Source organism: Tympanuchus pallidicinctus, unplaced genomic scaffold (genome assembly GCF_026119805.1).
Source record: "Tympanuchus pallidicinctus isolate F22 unplaced genomic scaffold, pur_lepc_1.0 scaffold21, whole genome shotgun sequence".
In the NCBI taxonomy this organism is placed as follows: Eukaryota; Metazoa; Chordata; class Aves; order Galliformes; family Phasianidae; genus Tympanuchus; species Tympanuchus pallidicinctus.
In genome coordinates, this window is record NW_026294733.1 from 573,865 (window position 1) to 587,902 (window position 14,038).

The window sequence follows — 14,038 nt, forward strand, 5'->3', positions numbered from 1 at the left end:
ACACACCCCCCCCCCAGCCAGAGTGGAGTGTCTCCAGCTGGAAATCTCTGTGTGTTTATTAATTACAGCACACACACATTTATCACTACGGCTCTGAGCTCTGCAGGCTGAGCCCAGCCTCCTCCTGGCTGCCCTCATGCCGGGTCACGGAGCGGGGCAAGCGCTCGGGTTTCAGACCAGAGCACAGAAGGGAAAAATAACAGGCAGCAGCCAGGCAGGAGGAACGCTGCCGAGCAGCACCTAGAAACAAGCACAGCTGCTGCTGGCACGCGCATGACACCGACGGCTGTATTTTTTCCCCTGCAGCTTTGTTTTTCTGGAGCAGGATTGGCTCCAGGGAGCGGGGGATGCATAGGGCTGAGCCCGGGGCTGGGCAGGGCTCAGATAAATGAATGTTGACCGCTTGCGCAGTGAGCGGGTTCATGTTTTGCTCTGGACACGTGGTTACATCTGAATCAATCTGGGCAAACAGTCTGAGACAACTCCCACCTCGAGTACTGCACTGAGACTCTTCCGGCGAAAACACACTTTTAGAATGAGAACAGATTCAGTTCCAGTCCTTAAATAAATACATCACCAAGCACTCTCGGTGCGGGATCCATCTGGCCACAGGTGCTCCCAGCACCAGGAGGGGAGAGATGCTCCACCGCTGGCAGAGATGCTCCAGGAACAGAGGGAGCGCGGCTCCTTTTCCTGGCTCAAGATCCCAATGCCAATCCTTCAGGTGGAATGAGATGGCCATGCCATCCACAATCCCTCTGCCACCACTGCGGCCTCTCTGGCCCCAGGCGTGCATCCACTGTGTGCAGATACAGCGAGCAATCAGCTGGAGGAAGGTCCTAGCTCTACATACACGGGCACACACACACATCCTGCTTCTCTTCTGCCGTCAGCCCCCATCACAGCACAGCGACGCCACTCTTCGGCATCACGGCAGCGCAGGACCTGCCTGGTCTGGGACACAAGAGACACAGCGTGGAGTCAGCACGCTCCTCAGCCACCACCCCATGTGTGACATGGGGACAGAAGGCTGGGACGTGCTGCAGGGCCCCAGGGGAATGCGGTGCAGGATAGCAGGGGGATGCCACCATCAGGATCCAGCCCCCCACCACCCATTCCCACTCCCCCTACAGGATGCCCAACCCATGGGATCTGAAGGGAACCCCTCCAGCTAACCTGTCCTATCCCTGCCCAGGCGCTGGGCTCAGCCTTACCCAAGTCCTTGGGGACAGGTTTCACCCCAGGCACTGCCGTGGCATTCTGGCTGCGGGCCATAGCACAGGGTGGGCGCCAGGGGTATTCCGGCTGGAAGAGATGGGAATGGGATCGATGAATGACTGTACATGTGCATCACGAGCCCCACACCTGCTCTGTGTTCCCCACTGTGCTCACTGGGGGATAATGGTGGAAGTTCTGTCCCGGCGCGTGCTCGCCCTGCAGTGCTGGTGGGTAGCGGATCTGCTGCCATTCGTCGTAGCCATGGTACATGGGGTGAGGCACGGGGGGGCTGTACTGGTACTGGTACACAGGGCACGCGGGGCCCAGTGGTCCTGGCACTGGGTCAGGGTGCAGCCTCTCTCCAGAAGCCTGTGAGAGGCCGGGAGAGATGGTGAGAGCAGTCCCAGCCCTCTCCTGTGCCAGGCCCTCCACCAGGAAGTGCTTTTCACCATCCCACCTGTTTGTGCTGTTTCAGCATCTTCTTCAACTTCTCCTTCTCCTCCTTCTCTCTCTGGCAGTCATCCTTAGAGGCACGCAGCTGGGGGTGAGGAGGGGTTAGTGCAGAGTGGGGCAAGGAATGCTGCCGTGCCCAAACCAGACTCACAGGAAAAGTGCAAGAGGCAGAGAGAAGAGCCCTAAATCACTCCCCACGGGCACAGCTGGGCTTGAGAGATCTCTGTGCCAGACAGGATGGGAGGGCACTGCCACCCACTTAATAAACTTCAGCCCCTGCATTAGGCTCTGGCAGGGATAAACAGCAGTAAAACCACCGCTCTGTCCCCTCTGTCCCTGCTCATCCCTGCTCTGAGGTGTGTGACGGGGCTGCGACACAGCAGATGAGCATCTCCAACTCATCCATGAAGGGTGCAGTGCTGCTCACCTGGTTGTTGGACATGGCCAGCTGCTTCTGCAGCTTCTCCAGCTGCTGTTTCAACTCCTCCTTCTCCTCGTTCATCCTCTCCCTGTCACTCCGCTCCCGCTGGAAGTCCTCCTCGAAGATTTTCACCTGGTGGAAGGCAGAGCACTGGGTGCACCCGGTCTCTGTGTTATAAACCCCAACCGCAGTGGCTGTGCCAAGTCCTGGGCACACCTGGTGCCATTACAGTCCCTCTGGTAAAGTACCACAGGACGCTCTGCTCTGCCCTCCCTCCCACCCCTCCGGCCCTACCTGCTGCTTGAGCAGCTCGTTCTGGGTCAGCAGTTCCTGTGGTGGCACCTTCCCAGCTGGCTCCAGAGTGCCAGCGAAGATGGGTGGGGGGGAGGCCTGGACATTCAGTGCCTCCTCCAGTGCCTGAAGAGGGAGAGAAGTTAAGTTAAAGTGGGTGACATCTCTGGGGTTGCATCCTTGGAGAACTGACGGGGATGAGATGGGCATCGTCTGATACTGTCACTGCAACAAAACGGTGGCAGGGGCCATTCTGCAGCTTCCTACCTTATTCAACCGCTGGATCTCCTTCTCCTGGTACTCCCTCTGCCTGGTGACTGGCGCCAGCTGTTCCTGCAGGAAGCGCATCCTCTGCTGCAGGTCCCGCACCTCCATGCCCAGCCGGTCCTTCTCTGCCTGCAGAGATGGAGTCAGCCAGGGAAAGGCGATGGGTTTCGCAACTGCCTACTGCTCTTCCCAGGGGACTTGCCTCCTCCGTTTCGATCCGGGATTTGGCCAGCAGCAGCTTGCGGTCAAAATCCCTCTGCTTCTGCTCCCTCTCTGACTCCAGCTCAGTCAGTGCCCGCCGCGCCTCGGCCAGCTCCTGGTGTAGGTCTGTCATCTGCCAGCAGGGAATGGGAATGCTGGGATGGCCTCAAGCCCCTTCTCCATGCTGGGTCTCATCTGAGCATCCCATGTGCCCAGCAGATGTGTGCAACCTGAGCCCCAAGTCCTACCTTCTGCTCATACTTCTGCTTCATGGCTCGGAAGTGCTGGTCCCACTGCTTGTTCACTTCCAGCAGCTGTGGATACAGAGTGCTGTTTGCAGGAGCACACCGTGTGCCCCTGCAGCCCAAATCCTGCTCCTCCTATGGGCTGTGTCTCAGTCTCAGCCTCATCCTCACCTCCCGGCGCTGGTGCTCCAGGATCTTCACCTTCTTCTCCTTGGCCTCCAGCTCTCCTCTGCCTGCTGCCTTCTCTATTACCACCCCGCTCTGCTGCAAGTGCACACACAGTGACCTCAAGCTTTTGCAAGCCATTTCCCTCTCCACCACCAACCTCACCCCTCAACACCCTGAAGAGTTGCACCAGTCCTACTGAGACAAACTGGAGAGAACTGAGACGAGGCCATGGGGATTTTTGCCTGCCCCCTGCCCAGCCCGGCCCAAGGTCTGTGCTCTCCCCACACCTGTTGCTGCTCGGCTGCCTCTCTCTTTGCGCTCTCCTGGTTGCTAAGGGTCACCATCCTCCGCAGCTCCTGGTTCTCACACCTGCAGGCAGAGACCCCTGGGGTCAGTGGGGAAAAACCTCTAGGGTGCCTCATCCTGCTTCCCCCCCCCCACCCCCCATGCTGGCTGCCCTCACCTGAGCTTCTCCAGCGCTTGGTTCCTCTGCTCCAGGTCCCTCTCCAGCTTGGTTCGCAGCTCCTTGTTCTCTGTGTGCAGTGTTTCGCACAGAGTCTGCAAGGTGAATGACAGCAGTGTGAGGATCCCCCAGCACACAGCTTTTACTGGGGTTGCCACCCCTAGTCTCCCCTTGGATGTCCACCAGGCACAAGAACTTTTGTCATTACCAGCCGCCAAACTCCACAGAATAAAAAAAAAGGAAAAAAAGTGGAAAAACAAACATCCAAGCCTCACTCACCTGCAGGAATGATGTCCTCTGCTCGTTCTTGTGCACCTTGGAGGCCAGGCGCTTCAGCTCGGAGGCCATGTAGCCCATGCGCACGAAGACCTGGTCCTTGCTGGCCTCACGGGCACAGCCACTCAGTGTGCTCTCCAGCTGCTGCAGCTGTGGCAGAAGGTTGGCATCCTCATGGGGCAGCGGCTCCAGCTCCTGCACGAAGCTCTGCATCACTCTCTGCTCAGGGTTTCTGCTCCTTCCCCTCGTCCTCCCCTCAGGGCTCTGTGTGTCCTTGGTACACCGTGGGATTTAACGCTGCCCTGGGGAGCGTGCATCAGGCGCACCCTGCAGCGTCACGGCACATCCCCACCTACGCACAGGGGGTGTCCCCAACGGGCTCATCATCCCTTTTTGTGGCATCACCTAGGAGACTTGTGGCAGCACTGGCACAACACAGCCTGACCCGGTTGACTCTGTGCTGTAATCACAATGGCACACCTTCACGGCACCACTCCCAGCCCCACTGACTCATCACTGCCCTCGGGAACTCCCCGGGCATCCCCTCCTGTCACAGCTGTGTCCCCCCCCCTCCCTGTGCCCTGTGCTCAGGGATAAACTGAAACTGCTCCAGGAGGGAGTGCTGCAGGGCATGCTGCTGGGATGGCACGGTGAGGCAGGGTATGGCCGTGATGCTGGAGTCACTGTCCCTGCCCTCTTCCTTTCCAGAGCACACAGAACTGCAGCAGATGGAGGTGACAGCGCCAGCCAAGGGGACATTCAGCAAACAGCACACACTGTGCCCAGGTTGGGGTAGGCCTTGCCAGCAGTGGTGCACAGCGTTGGTCTTCCCACTGGCTCTGAGAGGGAAGCACCGAAGCATTCAGCTCCTTGGGCTGTCGCTGTCACTGTCACAGCACTCTGACACACCAGTGCTCCCCTTGCCCCCGAGCCCACTGTGCACTGTAAGAAGCCTTGGGCCATGCAGTTCCTTCTGCCCACATCCCAACACTCACCGCTCTGCCACTGTCCTGGGGACAGCCCTGTGGTTCTGCAGCCACCACCTCAAACTCTGATGAGGAGCCCTGCAATGGGAGCAGCATGGTCAGCTCCAGCTGGGAGTGACACAGCCCCTGCTGCACCCCCCCTCTTCTCAGCCCCACGTTCACCACTCACACTCGGGGATTTCCGTGTTCCTGTGTCCGGCTGGGCACTGCCTGGGGCAGCTAGGGCAGAGCTGTGTTCGGGGCCAGCGGCTGCAGGAGGAGAGAACAGGCACACATCAGATCTCCTTCACACCCTCTGCCTTGCCCCGAGCTCAGCTTCTGGGCTGTCAGGTTCCCACTGCTCAATGAGATCCCATCTCCAACCTCCAGTTTCCACCAGCTCCTCCAAAGCGGACGATGCTATCAGCATCTTGTTGTCCTTCACGAGGTCCTCTGCCTTCTGCCGCAGCTTGGATGCCTCCACCTGAGACTCCTCCAACAGCTCTCCTGGGGGGCAGCAGAAAGGTGCTCACCAAGGGCACTCCCCAAGGACACTCTGCCCTACCCACAGCACCCACACTGCTGCAGCCACAGCCATCAGCGCCTACTTGGGTATGAGGTCTGTTTTTACCCAACAACATCTCCTCCTGACCAAATCCTGGGGCCAAGCTGTCTTTGTGGCTCACAGCTGCAGGTTCCTCATACTGATGCAGGGAGGATTGGTTCCAGGAGATGGAACAGCAGCACTACATTTGTACACCTCCCACAAGAACCCAATTTAAGCCTGGGTAATGTATAGTCAAGGCTGCAAGCCTCAGGGCACCAAACAGCATGAGCCCCAGGCAAGGACATGACAGACGGGGATCAAGAAGGAGGTGGAAGTTCAGCTGCTGAAGCAGAAGGACTCGAAAGCAGAAGTAGGGTCATGGGACTGAAAGCAAAATATGGGGTGGATGGGAGAAGGGGGATAAAGAGGAAAAGGGGGTGGCACAACTGCAAAACACCCCAGGAGCTTAAAAAGGTCTCAGTCCTTCCACATCCCATGATACAAAGACTCATGAATGCCGCACAGGCTGCAAAGCTGAGGCTTTTCAGAAACCAAACCCCATCCTCTGGGTCTGGTATCCACCGTGCAGTGATTACCAATGGATTTGATCCCCTGCATCCTCTCCTTCAGCCAGGCGTTCTCCTCTATCAGCCGCTCGAAAGCCGTGGATCCATTCTCCTCCGTGCCCCCGCCAGGGTCGTAGATGCGGTAGGGTCCCCTCCCTTCCATGGCCGCCATTCAGCCGCCCACCTCCCAGCCCGGCATCCCTGCAAGGAACAGCAAGCAAGTCACCCTCTTGCCCCGGCTGCCACCGCAGTCCCCACTGCAGCACCGCACCAGGTGAAGGCACTGCGCTCTGCACGCTCCGCTCGCGCCCGCCCTGTGCGAGTGACAGCACCGGGGTGACTCAGGGCCACGAGAGCTGTCACATGTGGTAGCACTGCTGGCAGCCCTCGTGCCGTGTGGATCACAGCTCAGCAGACACAAAGGTCCCCACGCAGCCCCAACCACCTGCATTGCTGAGGGACGGAGGCCCCGCTGGATGCTGCAGCTTGGGACATCGCCTGCATGCAGTGCTGCTAGTCAAGGAAAACAACCGGGGTTGGGCTTTTGTTTTGCTGCAAGAAGCTTTTTTCCTGCTGGGTTTGAAAGCGGTTGAAGTGATGGGAACCTTACAGTGAAGTCACAGTTTCCATCCATGCAGCAGGGCAAACAAACAATGAACTAAAGCAACACATAGAGCCTGACAACATCGTACTGGAAAGCCCCTCAGACAGAGATTTCCACAAACAATTGTCAACAAAACAAAGGGAAATGAGAAAAAAAAAAAAACAAATCCTTCCAGTCTGCTCCTAAGCGCTACTCATGTTGAAAATGAAAAGCCGTGCATGTGTGGGTGTCCCAGTCACACTCCTTGCACTCGTGGCAGTGGGAGCAGGTTCCCAGCCCAGCTGTTGTCCTTACCCTGCAGGTGACAGCTCAGCAGCCAGAAGGGCACTGAGCAGCTGCGCCCAGCTAACGGGGAATGGAGGCTCCTGGGGGGCATTTTTGAAGAGGAAGCCTTGATTTCAGACCAGTGCCCACATCTCATGCCATCTGGCCAGGTCACAGGGGATGGTGACTGCCCAGAAGCGGAGGGGACATCCTAGGTGACAGCTGCCACCTGGCAGCATCCACAGCAGGAGCAGCAATTAGCGCTCACCTTGTCAGGAGGTAATTATCATACAGCACATCTGACAGCAGTGGCATGTCCCCTGCAGGGAGATGGCACGGCAGGTGCCTCACTCACGTGGGCAGCATGCAGGATGGGGACAGCAGCACACACAGACCTGGACTGGGGACTGTGTGGTCACCATGTGCTGCTTCAGGTGCAAGTATGGGGCTTTCAGAGTAGCTGGCCAGCATTGTGTTCCTGCAGCCAGCACCTCGGTAGCACACACCACATCCCCTGCCCTCCTGTCCCCTGCTCTGACCCTGTGCACAAGGGGATATGACATGAAACATCCCAATGTGACCCACAGCACTAAATCCAACAATGGACAAGCACACAATCCAAAGCCTCCAGCCTCTGCTTAACTCCAATACCCACAATTCTGACATGGATTTCCCTATCCAAGGGCCATCTCAAAGACTGCAATGGCCATATCAAAACCACAGCTGTATAGACTTGCAATTAAGATCCCACATTTCACTAAAAAGAGAGGAGGAGAGAGAATAGAATAGACATGCCAACAGCTAACTCAAGTCAAGCTGCTGGGTTTCAGGTAGGTTGGGTGTGTTGTTCTTAATCAAACCACTGAAGTCTTTCCATGACTCCTTGCTGGCCATTGGATGCTCACCAGCAGGGAGGCAGAAAGGCCTTTGGTAGAGGTGCCAGAAGGTGCAGGCAGAGGCTGTGAGACTCTGTGGTCACCACTGGGGTTTTGGTGCCCATGGGCAGGTTGTGGGTGCAGGCGGGGCAGCGGAACTTTGGGGTGGTGAATTTCGGTCACAGCTCAGCAAAAGGAGAGAATGACAGAGTGGGTGGGCAGGGAGACTCCGAGGTGTTTATGTAGCTTGAGAGTGAGACAGCGCTGAAATCATGGGCTGGTTTTGGTGCTGCAAGGTCCCTATGCAATGGAAGAGGAGACAAAGCACATCCCCTCTGTGATGTCTGAAATGCTCAGGAGGATACTGGCTTGTATCCTCATCCCTGCAGCAAAGCAAGGCTTGCTGCAGCAGCATCTTGGTGCTGCCTGCTCTGTTCCTCTCCCCAGAGCCTGGAGGCTGTCACACACAGCTGTATCACAGCTTTCACCAAGCAAGGAAGCCAGCAAGGCTCAGTGCTGCCACCCTCACTGCTCTGCACAGCACTGGGGCAAAGCACACTGCTCCTATGGCAATCAGTGCCAGCAGCAGAAGGCTGCAAAGCTGTGCTAGCAAAGTTCCCCCCCTGGCACCCAGAGCGAAGGGATTGTTGTTCTCAAAGCACTGAGATCTGCAGTGCTGCAAGAGATGGTTCGGCTGCCTCCACCCACGGTGTTTTGCAGCAGCTGTTGGCAAGCAGCAGCCCACAGCCCCGTGCCAAACAGGTCGGGCCAAAAGGGCATCTTTCAGAGCCAGGAAGGATGTCAAAGGGTGCCAACCCCCCCTCCTTTGATTGCACACTTTGCAGAGCCACATACAAGGCTCCCAAGGGCTCGCCTTGCTGGAACCTTCCTGCCTCCACAAAGTGCTCTGTGCTCAAGGTCTGCTCTCACAGCCCAGCTGTCTGTAAACAAACGTGCACTTTGGCAGGACGCGCGGCAGCACAGCGCTGCCTTTTCACCCAGGAGGATGGAAATAGCGAGCTATGGGAGGAACACTGCGTTTGCTGCGCTATGGGGTGCAAAGCGTGCACACCAGGAATCCAGAATCGGGGTAGGCACGGCACAGCATCCCAGCAGAGCACGGCACCTGCTCGTGTTCCAGCCCCAAAGGCCCATATCAGTGAGCAGAGCCGTGGGCTTTGGGAAACCCCGGTGTTGTGCAACCCGATGCCGGGTTGCGGTGCGTTCCGCGATGGGGCAACGCGAGGCACGCAGCCACGCCGAGCCTGGAGCCCACGGCCCCGCCGGCCGTCAGCAACGGGAACGTTCCGAATGGACGCGCCTGGGGTGTTCGGGAACGCGGAGCGGTGAGAAGCACCCCGGCACCGCTCCGCCCCGAGGGGAAACCGAGGCACGGCGTCACGGCGCGACGGACGCACTGAAAGACATTCATCCCAACGGCGAGCGGCACGAGGCCCCGGGGATGTCACCGCCGCACGCAGCGACAGCCGCCCCGTTTCAGATGAAGTCGGTTCAGTGACCCAGCAGAGGACAGCCGTGCCCCTCCGGGACCGCCTCCCCATCCAACCCGACCCCACCGAGCCGCTACGAGCCCACCTGCAGCCGCGGGGCTCTCGGCACCGCTCCGCCGCGCTCCGCCGCCAGCACGGGAGGAGGAAACGGCGCGGCAGCGTTGGGCCCGCCCTCGGGAAATTCCCAGCATGACGGACAGGCGCCGCAGCCAATCGGAGCGGGCGATGCGGGCTATAAAGAAGGAGGGTGGGGGCGGCCGGGGCAGTGGGGTGTAATGGCGGGTGGGGGGAGGATTGTATTGTGGGTTCTGTGCGCTGCTCGTCCTCGCTCTTGGGGCACTGAGGAGTGCGGGGTCCCGGCCTTTCTCCATCTGAGGGGGTTCTCTGTGAGAGGAGAGACAGGCCCGAGCCCTCAGCCCTTCAGCTGGCTTGCAGAGAGACAAAATGGCTTCTCGCTGCCTTCCCGAGCGCTGGTGCAGGTCTCTGCCACAGAACCAGGCGTGCCTCGTGTGAGCGCTGAGCCTGTCCTTCCTCAGCCAGGGCAGCGAGAATTCCCCAGTGAGTCTAATTACAGAGGAGTGATTACAGCCCTTCGGCTGCAGCACCGATTAGCAGCAGGCTGTCTGAGCTGTTGCTTTGTTTGTCGCCTGCTTGCTAACAGCAGCATCAGCTGGAGGAGCAGGACTGCAGGGAACGCCTCTTGGCTTCTGCAATTCTCTGGGACTTGCCAAGTTGCTACCTGGTTCTCTGTCCTGGTTTTGCCGTGAGGGAGGTGTCTGGTATTCAATAAACAGAGGAACTGCTGTAAGCAGCTGTCCTGTAGGGGCCTGCTGTGCTCATGGGGTGGCCTTCATTTGGAGCTGTTTTCCAGCTGTCTCAATCCTGGCTTCCTAGGCTCTGTGCTGTTCCATTGTTTCCTGGCAATTTGAGGTTTTTGGGGCACTGCCTGGGTTATAAAAAGTAAAAGAAAACAAATTCTGTTCCCACTGAATTCAATGCCCTGCTTGTTTTCCTCTCTGAGCAGGACATCGCCCTTGAAGCCGGGCTGGGTTGTGGGAGGTGCTGGAACCCTGATGTGCTGTGTGAGTGTGCCATGCCCAAGGTCTCATCGAAGGACGGGATGAAGAGCTGAGCAAGCCACGTTTCCCTTTTTCTCCATCAAATTCCTTGTTTTCCTCCAGAGACCCAGAACTGTTCTGTGAACCCTCAGAAATCTTGGCTTTCACGCTAAACAAAATCCCACAGACCCAGAAAGCGTCTTGTTTATAAAACTGTCCCAGCCTGCAATAAATAGCCAAGCCCTCTTCTATTTCTCACAGCTCTGAGCTGACAGCCAAAAGCTGCTCGCCTTCGCCTCCGCTCCATCCCAAGAGAAGCATCCTGCCACTCACCTGGCTGGGCACGAGGGGCTCGGGGAGCGAGAGCCTGTCGGTCCGGGTGCTCGGTCCTGGGTGCTGCGATCCCCGACTGCAGGAAGGCTGGCCCAGCTGAGTTTACTTTTAGGCATGGAGAAGGGGAATTCCCCATGATGGAGGCCCCAGACAGCCTCTGGGTGGTTTTGATAGGCAGCCAGGCACCACTTAAAGGGCTCTCCTGTGCCATTCCTTCCACACTGAGGGGCCGCTGAGCAGTGTCAGGTATTAGTCAGCAAAAGGGGGGTGTCATGGGGGCTGTGACTCACTTTGAGGCTACTAGAGAAACTGATTATATCATCGTCATCATTTGATTTCTGAGCGATTTCACCAGGTTTGCAAACAGTGGGCGCTTCTCCCCAGGGAACCTGCTGCATCTTGTGATGCTGCTGTTGTGCCACGCGCATTTCTGTCCTGTGTATGGCAGTCTCTGGAGCCAAAACAGGATAATTCCATTTGGGAGAGCAGGGAAGTGCTGTCTTTGATGCAGAAGCCGGAACTGCAGGGAGTCCTCAGTGGCCATCCACTGAGATGATCAGAACCAAGTCTGGAGCTGGCTGGTGCTGGAGATTTGGGTTGCTATTTTAGGAGCTGAATACAGTTCCTGAGCTCCTTATCTGTGGCCTCATTGTACCTGTGTGCTGCTGGGGCAAGAGCTGGCTCACTGACTGCCTGGGGGTCCTGGAAGCAGAGGGTTGTTCTCCAGCACTGTGCTGCTGCATAGATGCCTGCTGGCTTCCTTTGTGTTTTCCCTAGCTGCTCTTTGTACTTCTGCCTGAGGTCACCAACCCAGATTGGCCCAGAACAAATTTCATTCTGAAAACAGCAATCAGGACAGGACTGTTACCAGAGGCTTGTGGTCCTGCTGGTTCTTCCTCATTCCCTTGGTTCTTTTGTGCTCCCAAGAGAGAAAACCCACAGAATCGTAGAATGATTTGGGTTGGAGGAGACCTTAAAGATCATCTAGTTCATCTGTAGGCAGGTACGCCTCCCTCTAGACCAGGTTGCTTACAGCCCCATCCAGCCTGGCCTTGAATGCTTCCAGGGAGGGAGCATTCACAATCTCACTGGGTAACCTGTTCCAGTGTCTCACCACCCCCACAGTAAGGAATTTCTTCCCAATATTTAGTCTAAATCTACCCTCTTTCAGTTTAAAATGGTTTCCCCTTGTCCTGTCACTACATGTCTTTATGAAAAGTCCTTCTCCAGCTTTCCTGTAAGCCCCTTCAGGTCCTGAAGGCTGCTGCAAGGAACCCCCAGAGCCTTCTCTTCTCCAGGCTGAAGAGCCCCAGCTCTCTCAGCCTGTCCTCATAGGGGATGTGCTACAGCCCTCTGATCATCAAACACCTGATAGCAACTGCAGTTCAGAAGCATGTGAGCATAGCTACGAGATGTGTTTTTGCATACTCGGGTTTTTTGTTTGGGGAAGACCAGGCTCAGTACCTTCAGCTGAAGTTCATTCACGTGAGGGCACTCTCACTGCTTCTGTGCTTTCCTCTTGCCCCTTGCTCCTGCTGATTTCAGTTCAATGCTACTTTCGGTTGCGCCTACTCAAGTGGGAGCATGTGCATATCCAGCCTTGGAGATCCCAAGTGGCACTGACCCAGCAGTCCAAGGTGTCTGATAAATCCATCTCTTCTAAATGCTTCCAGGCAAACTCAGCACATTGCAGCTCAAAGGCTGATTGGTTTTTGGACTTCAGCGAAGCTGAGTGAACTTCAGCGAACCCCAGCAAAGACCAATGAACCCAAGCAGACTTCAGCAAACCCCAGGGAAGACCTGTGGGTTCACATGCCCTGCCTTCATGGGCTTCCCATGGCTGCAGAGCTGCTTTTCTGGTTCAAACGCCAAGAGCTCCCAATATTTGCTTGAGTGCTTTAAGCTTTGAATTATTTGGAATCTCAATTTGCAAGGTCAACAATTCACACAAAGGGGATTTTCCCCTCTTTTGCTCTCCTCAGACCGTGTCTTATCCAGTTGCAATGCCTGAGGAGAAGCAGATGTGTCAACAGTCAGCATGTCCTGGGAAGGCACCACAAGGCTGGGCTGCGCCTGGAGAGCTGGGGCATTCCCCGGCCTCTTCTCACCATGGGATACAGCATTCAGCAGTATGCACGTGACAGAGCTGTTTCTTCCTCCTTTGACTTGAGAAGAAGAAAAGCCAGGCCCTGGCTGGGTTTTTCCCTGCAGAGGATGAGGTGCACTGCAGGAGAGGTGGAAGTGGCTCGCTGAAATTGCAGCGTGAAGTGCTGGGCCAAGAACCAAGACCAGCATCTGTAGGTTGTGCACAGATGTTGTGGCTCCTGGTGGGCTCTTGTAGCTAAGAGGCTGTATGGTGGCTGCAGGAGCTGACTCAGAGGCAGAGGTCCGGTCCCTCAGAATGCAAGCTTGTGGGGTTTTTTGGATGTTGCAACCTGTGAAATCTAGTGCTTGTTTGCCTGGAAGTGAGCCCTTGCCTCCAGTGCTGCTGGTCAGTGTGCGGAGCAGATGGGTGCTGGGGTGAGTCCCTGATCCTGGCAGCTACAGCCCTAAGTGTGGCTGGCTGGCGGGGTCCTGCCTCAGGACCGTGCCCTGCTCACAGCTCTCCTGCTTCCTTCCCTTCTCTGTGCCCATCGGTTTGGGCACTGGCAGCAATTTGCTGAGTTCAGTCCTGTTTGCAGCTTTCTCTCAGAGCACAGCCCACTGTGAGCAGCCCCAGGTGTGCTGCTGGCCGCAGCAGTGTGAAGGCTGAATGTTTAAATATCTGATGCTTAAATAGGATATTAACTAGGCTCAAGTATTTCCAGCAATTCAAATGCTGCTGACTGCATTCTGTTCCAGCTGCAGCAACAGATGATGCAGATGGATTGCTGCAATGCTGTGTGCAGAAAGCAGGACAAAGGCTTGTTGGCAACAGGAGCTGCCCAGAGATCTCTTCCAAGGGAGGGTGTTCCACTGAGGAGGAAATCCCATCCTGCTCTCCCTCCCTGTCCCCAAACACTGTGTGACTCTGGTATCTCACTGTTTTGGCAGTGGGTGCCAGGGAAATTCCTAACATGGAGAAATGGAATGTGGGGGTCAGGTGGGCTCCCTGGGGAGGTGCTGGCAGTGGCACAGCTTCAGCAGGGCTGGAGGCAGCACTGAGGCTCATATGTGGTCCTGTGCTGCTCAGAGCCAGTGGGTGATGGAGTGGTTGGTCACAGGTTTATAGCGGTCAGTGGGGTGGAGGCCCATCCCTGCACATGTATAGGGAAGGCAAGGACTTATAGGGACCTATAGGGAGGAGTTGGACTCAGTGGTCCTTTCGGGTTC

General features: G+C 56.8%; 1 protein-coding gene across 4 annotated transcripts; it reads right to left on the minus strand.

Annotated features, from left to right (window-relative positions):
• Positions 1-38: 38 nt before the first annotated feature.
• Positions 39-10,835, minus strand: TNIP1 (TNFAIP3 interacting protein 1). Of its 4 annotated transcripts, none has more exons than XM_052684415.1 (18): positions 10,727-10,835; positions 6,112-6,282; positions 5,353-5,475; positions 5,159-5,238; positions 4,999-5,067; positions 4,007-4,198; positions 3,728-3,822; positions 3,552-3,633; positions 3,268-3,360; positions 3,100-3,165; positions 2,849-2,984; positions 2,651-2,775; positions 2,387-2,509; positions 2,099-2,224; positions 1,676-1,756; positions 1,393-1,587; positions 1,215-1,305; positions 39-954 (listed from the first exon to the last, which is right to left on the minus strand). In XM_052684415.1, exons 2-18 carry the CDS (start codon positions 6,251-6,253, stop codon positions 929-931), a joined length of 1,845 nt encoding a protein of 614 aa, XP_052540375.1. In that variant the 5' UTR covers positions 6,254-6,282; positions 10,727-10,835; the 3' UTR covers positions 39-928. The 4 variants fall into 4 exon arrangements, with proteins under 4 accessions (XP_052540375.1, XP_052540377.1, XP_052540376.1 ...); XM_052684417.1 differs by lacking the exon at positions 10,727-10,835 and adding an exon at positions 9,421-9,538 and having other exon boundaries at positions 4,007-4,153; XM_052684416.1 differs by lacking the exon at positions 10,727-10,835 and adding an exon at positions 9,421-9,538 and having other exon boundaries at positions 3,268-3,357.
• Between the last annotated feature and the right edge of the window lie 3,203 nt (positions 10,836-14,038).

Bases quoted from the DNA above. Each gene is read 5' to 3' on its own strand.
- TNIP1 (XM_052684415.1), bottom strand. From the start codon at position 6,253: ATGGCGGCCATGGAAGGGAGGGGACCCTACCGCATCTACGACCCTGGC. The intron at 3,634-3,727 runs GTGAGGGCAGCC...CTCTGCCTGCAG, and splicing joins CAAGCGCTGGAGAAGCTCAG to GTGTGAGAACCAGGAGCTGC. The intron at 2,510-2,650 runs GTAGGAAGCTGC...CTCCCTCTTCAG, and splicing joins AGATCCAGCGGTTGAATAAG to GCACTGGAGGAGGCACTGAA.